General features: G+C 42.4%; 1 protein-coding gene across 1 annotated transcript; it reads left to right on the top strand.

The window, feature by feature from the left end:
- Positions 1 to 1,623: 1,623 nt before the first annotated feature.
- LOC145947855 (uncharacterized) lies at positions 1,624 to 5,689 on the top strand (the record flags this gene model as incomplete). The annotated part of the gene is made up of 6 exons (XM_083057627.1): positions 1,624 to 1,741; positions 1,816 to 2,001; positions 2,092 to 2,244; positions 3,004 to 4,737; positions 4,823 to 4,887; positions 5,039 to 5,689. Coding segments are annotated over exons 1-6 (2,907 nt in total), but the record flags the coding sequence as incomplete, so codon positions are not given.
- Positions 5,690 to 6,431: the final 742 nt, after the last annotated feature.

Genomic DNA, 6,431 nt, shown 5'->3' with positions numbered 1-6,431 from the left:
TTATAATAAATGTGTGTGAAACTTTTTTACTTGAATTCTTTTATATTTTTCCCACATCTTCTACCCTTTGCCTCATAGCGAAATAGAAACTCGATCTTTTTAAAAACTTTAGCGTAATTTACGGTCTCGGCAACATTTGTCTAAATATTGCGTCTCAGTCTCTGATGCCCGAACATATTTAGTTTTATTACCCGCCCATTGTCAGCGAATGCTACTCTTCCTATCTGTTCCTACTGTTGTGTGCCTCGAACAAGGCACTGGGGTTGCGCCGAATTAAGGATGAGGATCCTCGGGTCGTGCAGGACTTCGTAGGAAGTTAGGAGTGTTGTACTCTTTTCTTTCTCTTAAAATACACTTTTATTTCTGATTAAATTTGGTTTCACTTTATTTCTCGTTATTTCTTTAATTAAATATTCGCGTAACATTCGAGGTTTGGCTAGCGAGCGTTTATTAGTAATTTTTCTTAATGATTCAGATTTTTATTAGTGAGTCTCGTCCTGATGTTCCGTGAGTTCTCGTCCTGATTCTTATTAGCGACTCCGTCTTGAAGTTTAGGAGTTTTATTCGAGACTGCCTTCGCGGGCGGGCTCTCCGTCCTATATCCTCTTTGTTTCTTGGATTTCTTTCGGGAAAGGTCCTTGGAAACAGGTCTCTGATTGGTTAGTAATATTCACGCGTTTTTGTTCTAACTGCAAGCGAAGCAGGTTGAAGTCGCAGGTCTTCGCTTGCATCTCGCGGTTTCCGGTGCTTCGCGTGTGTCTCGCTGCGTTAGCGTTTTCACGCGACGAGCGTTTGTCGAGAGCGCTCTTTTATAAGCAAAAATGTTTTACAGTATTCTATAAAGATATTCAGTAAATTCTAATTTCTAATAACTACTGGTTATAGTTCGGGCTATAACACTACGTATCGTTTACTAGAATGCGAACTCGAATGCGCGTGTTTTCTATTAGGCCTCCTTTTGTTACCCGAGGTGTCGATAATATCCGACAACGCGGCGCTGAAGCGATTAGCCGAAATTGTAAGCGGGCACTAACCGCTTGTACTTTTTTTATTTTTTTCAGCAATAAAACCTTTACGTAGCGTCACTAGAATGCGAACTCGAATGCACGTGTTTTCTATTAGGCCTCTTTTTGTTACCCGTGGTGACGATAATTAGCCTAAATTCAAAGCGGAGGCTAGCCGCATGTACTTTTTGTATATCTTTTTGTTTTCTTTATTAGCGACGATGCCGACGCTACCCGTCAATGCGACGCCGAGTAACGACGGTCAACCGAAATTAGTGCGTTTTTTATTTATCTTTTTTCAGCGCTATACACGATCACCGGGGACCAACCGCTCTATGACGGCAGCGCTATACCTCGATTTTTTATCGCCATATTGTCGGCTTTTTTTCAGAAACCCTGTCCGCTCTCCCCCTTCCCCACCAAATACAAAAATCAACCAATCAGCGTGCCGGGCCACTATAGTTAGAGTCTATCATAGACGGTCGGGGTGTCATAAACCCCCACGCCGGCTTCGCTATATTTCGATTTTTATCGCCATTTTGTCGGCTTTTTCCAAAACCCTCCCTACTCACCCTCCATCTTTCCAAAAAAAATCAGCCAATCAGAATGCTGGGCCACTATGGACAGAGCCTATCAGAACCCTGGGTCTAATGACCCCAATAAACAAATAGACCAATCAGCGATCGAAAAGCCGTGTCTAGCCACGCCCCTCTGGCGCCAGTGGCCGAGTGGTGGGGGTTTGTTTTGACTCGCTATAGTGGCCCATCTACTGAGGAGGATGAAGAGGATAATCACAATATAAATTCACCAGTGACGGAAGGGAGTGAAGAGGAGGAGCATCATCATCAACATTCGCAACAACAGCCACAACAACAGCACCAACAGGTCGGCAATAATTTTATGCATGTAAATTTGCTAGGGGAAAATGCGCGTCGATTTAGGAGATTCGGGGTAATTGGAAGAGAAGCGAGTTTCGCGATACGTCCGCTACCCGAAGGTGGGGATATTTATCGTTTTTGGAAAACGCTTTTCGCGAAATTCACGCGTTTGCGATAAATTCGTGCGAATTCACCGGGTGATTATGTAGGATTAACGTTCGATTCACCGAATTTATCGCATGGTCCCGCTGGTTTATCCTTTCGGCCGGTGCATGACTTGACTCACGAGGATATTTGGGGTCTTGTAAGTTCGGTAGCGCAGAGCGCGGGAGGTCTCGATATCGCCGAACAATTTAACGTGCGTATTTTTAATATCACAGTTTCTTCGGGTCGTGGACGTAACGTATTAACGTGTGAAGATATCGCGAAACGCTCGATAGTCGAAATAACTAATTCCGATAATTTGTGTTTCCCTCGCTCCCTCGTAGTAGCGCAAACTTACTGCGCACGCGGTAACATACGAACAGGAGAATTACACGATAAGTGGAATACAGTAAGACACTCGAGTTCGGTGTTCAACGCGAATGAGCTGCGCTATTAACGAGAAATGCCGGTGTGATAATGTCTGAAGAGGGATGCGGGATACACGAAATCGAGGGCTTCCAACGATATCTTGCCGCTGACAATATCGCGATCGTTGTATATAATTTTAGTACTTTTGGTCGCGGCGAGAAACCGTTGTACGACGGTACAGCGATACTCGCTTCTCTTGGACGCAAATCCACTCGGCGATTAAATATTATGTATTACGAGAATTCACGTCATTACAATCCTATATTAAATTTAAAAGCCGCCGCCGGTTCTCGTAATTATTGCGCAGCGTGCAATGTATGTTTTTGAAACAAAACGGTCACCGATGTTCGAATAAATACGTTGTTTTGCCGTGCCGTCGTGCGATTATTCTGATACGCAAATCGTAAAATGCGACGTGTGCAATCGGTCGTTTTATGGTTCATCGTGTTTTGAACGTCATCGTAGTCAGAAATCATATAACGGTAGATCACCCTCAAGTATTTGCAGCATGATACGTTTTTGCGATAAATGTGGGAAAATAATTAAAGTGAATGAGAAGCATGAATGCGGCGTTTCTTACTGCAGATTATGTCGTTCGTCGCAACCTCAAAATCATTTATGCTATATGCAACCTCTTCGTGTCGATGTTAATTACACTGTCAGACCATCGACGTCGACATCGCTGCCGGCGATAGATGCGACGATGACAATTAACATCGAGGAAGAAGAAGAAGACTTAATTGATAACGTGGGAGCGAACAAATCTGCATATGAACGTAGAAAAGAACGCGTCGCATTCGTGTTTTACGACTTTGAAACGCGGCAGGACGAGACGTTCGAAAGCACGATGTACGTAAAAAAACACGTTTCGACACTTTGCATCGCGCAACAAATTTGCGAAACTTGCGCGCAAAACAACGATATATCCGTGCGCTGTCGATGGTGTGGTGTGCGAGAGTTCGTATTTCGTCATGATCCGGTGAAACAATTCGTAGATTTCGCAACGCGAAGGACGAAATGTTTCAAGAAGATCATATGCATAGCACATAATGCGAAAGCGTTCGACGCGCAATTTATTCTACAACATATAGTTAAAAATCGGAATAACCTGGAACCGAAAATAATTTTGAACGGTACGAAAATTATGGTATTAACGATAGGACATACGAAGTTCATCGACAGTATTAATTATATGCCGATGCGATTATCCGAGCTACCGAAGGCTTTCGGGCTGAAGAATACGTCGGATAAAGGAATTTTTCCACATTTATTTAACACTGTCGAAAATCAATCGTATGTCGGACCATTACCCGCCGTGCATTATTATTCACCTGAAAATATGAAGACAGAAATACGCGAACGCTTTCTTGCATGGCACACCGAAATGATGCAAAAGAAAGTAATATTCGATTTTCAACGCGAGATTGTGCGTTATTGCCGTACCGACGTTGATATTCTTCGACAAGCGTGTATAGCATTTAGAAAAATTTTCATTGACCGCGGTAATGTATGTCCATTCGAAGAATGCACGACTATTGCCACGACGTGTATGACGGTTTTTCGTAAAAACTTTTTGCGCGAAAATAAAATAGGAGTTATTCCTCGCGGTGGATATAGGAAAACGAATAATCATTCACATAAAGCTCTGCAATGGTTAATATGGATGGAGCGTGAACTAGACCATCCGATAAACCACGCGGGGCGTGGGCAAGAATATCGCACGATTGATGGAACGCTCGTCGACGGATATTATGAAACGTCGGTGGAGGCGACGACACAGCGCTACGTTCTACAGTTCCACGGCTGTTTTTGGCACGGGTGTGCGACTTGCTTCCCGATAAATCGTGATAAGTCTCTTTCGTCGGCTACGGAACGTGGTGACACGATCAACTCGCGATACGAACGAACTCTCGCAATCACGTGGCGACTTCGACAACGGGGATACTTAGTGACGGAAAAGTGGGAGTGTGCCTTCGATCGAGAAATGAGGGATAATCGCGAAATGCGTGAATTTCTCGAGAGTCATCCGATGGTGGAAACAGCACCGCTCGATCCTCGTGACGCATTTTTCGGTGGACGTACGGGAAATATTGCGACCCTTTACAAAGTCACGGGTGCTGAGAAAATACGTTACGTGGACATATGTTCTTTGTACCCGTATGTATTGAAGATGGGAGCTTTTCCTATCGGCCATCCGGATATTTATGTCGGCGATGAATGCTCCGCTTTAATCGGATCAGCTCCGAATTATAATTTTGACTCGGTCAAAGGCCTCGTACGTTGTACGGTACTTCCACTACGCGATTTATTTCACCCGCTACTCCCGTATCGAGCGCACGGAAAATTGTTATTCGCCTTATGTCGCAGTTGCTGCGAAACATTATCACAGACGGCTTGTACGCACAAGCGTCCTAGCGAACGCGAATTCGAGGGTACGTGGGTGTCTGCAAATTACGCAAGGCCGTCGAAAAGGGTTATCTCGTGACAAAAGTAAATGAAATTTGACAATATAAAATTAGTCGATACAATCGCGAAACACGTCAGGGCGGATTGTTCGCTAAATATATAAACACATTTTTGCAGCTTAAACAGGAAGTAAGTGGGTGGCCGAGCGAATGCGGGGATGACGACGACGTTACCTACGGGAAAGAGCGATACCTACGGGAGTATGAGGAAACCGAAGATATCGTTCTCGATAAGCATAACATCGCGCGGAATCCCGGTTTACGCTCGGTCGCAAAGTTTTGGTTAAATTCATTTTGGGGAAAATTTGGCCAGCGTTCCAATTTGCCAAATACCGAAGTCGTTAAAACCCAACAGCATTTAATGACATTATTAACAAGTCCCGAACACGAGATATCCGATATATTACCTGTAAACGACGAGGTAATATATGTTTCGTGGCGAAAGCGACGAGAGGCTGTCGTACCCTCACCGATAACTAACGTCGTGATAGCCGCATACACGACTGCACAGGCACGACTAAAATTGTATGAATATTTGGAACGTTTAGATCGTCGTGTATTATATTACGATACCGATTCTTGCGTAAGCACAGGAAATCCAAATGAGTACGAACCGAGTACAGGCAATTTTCTAGGCGATATGACCGACGAACTCGAAAGCTACGTCATGGTAGCTACATCGAGGAGTTTGTGTCCGGCGGTCCGAAATTTTACGCTTACATTGTACGAACACCAGACGGACGTATACATGAAACTTGCAAAGTTAAAGGTATAACTCTGAATTACGAGAACTCGCGACGTGTTAATTTTAATAGTATTAAAAAATTGTTATTAGTGCGAGAAAAAACACGAGAAAAAGAAGATGACGAAGAAGAAGAAGAAGATGAGACATCGATAAATCTGCGTTTTAGCGCCATTCGGCGCACTGCGTTTCATGAAATTGTAACGCGGGACGCGACGAAAATATGCGTATTAGTAAAACGTAGATTTATCAATAGCCGTTATTCAGTTCCACACGGTTATTTACCATCGGAATAATATTCTTTTCTCTCGTATTTTTTCAGTCTTCCGTCTTTCTTTTCAAATAGATTACAAATATTTTTTACATTTATTAGGTTTAAGCAATTGGAAATATTGTAATAGTTAAGTATTTGTATATAGTATTAGTAATAACTTTAAAATAATTGTAAAATAAAATGAAAATTTATGAAACGTCTTTCTCCCGCAATTTTAAGTGTAATAAGTTAATGATCGATTAATCGCACATTTATTTTGTAAAATTTTTCTTCGCGAGAAACATATTTAACACATTTTAAACTTTATGTATATACTTATAATAACTATATTGACTTTTGTAAAATCACCATGAATAAATGTGTCTTTTTTTTATTTAAATTGTCCAGTATTTTCTTTCCACTCTTTCCCTTTTTCCTTTTAACAGCGAAACACTCTCGTAAAGCTCTATTGTAATCTTCAACCGTGCGATAATTTTGTTATTTTTTTCATCACGC

This window comes from Prenolepis imparis, unplaced genomic scaffold, assembly GCF_030444845.1.
Source record: "Prenolepis imparis isolate NDT839.2.m4 unplaced genomic scaffold, iyPreImpa1.0 SCAF_166, whole genome shotgun sequence".
Classification (NCBI taxonomy): domain Eukaryota; kingdom Metazoa; phylum Arthropoda; class Insecta; order Hymenoptera; family Formicidae; genus Prenolepis; species Prenolepis imparis.
Note: the sequence above shows the minus strand (reverse complement) of the source record. Positions and strands in the feature narration are given on the sequence as shown.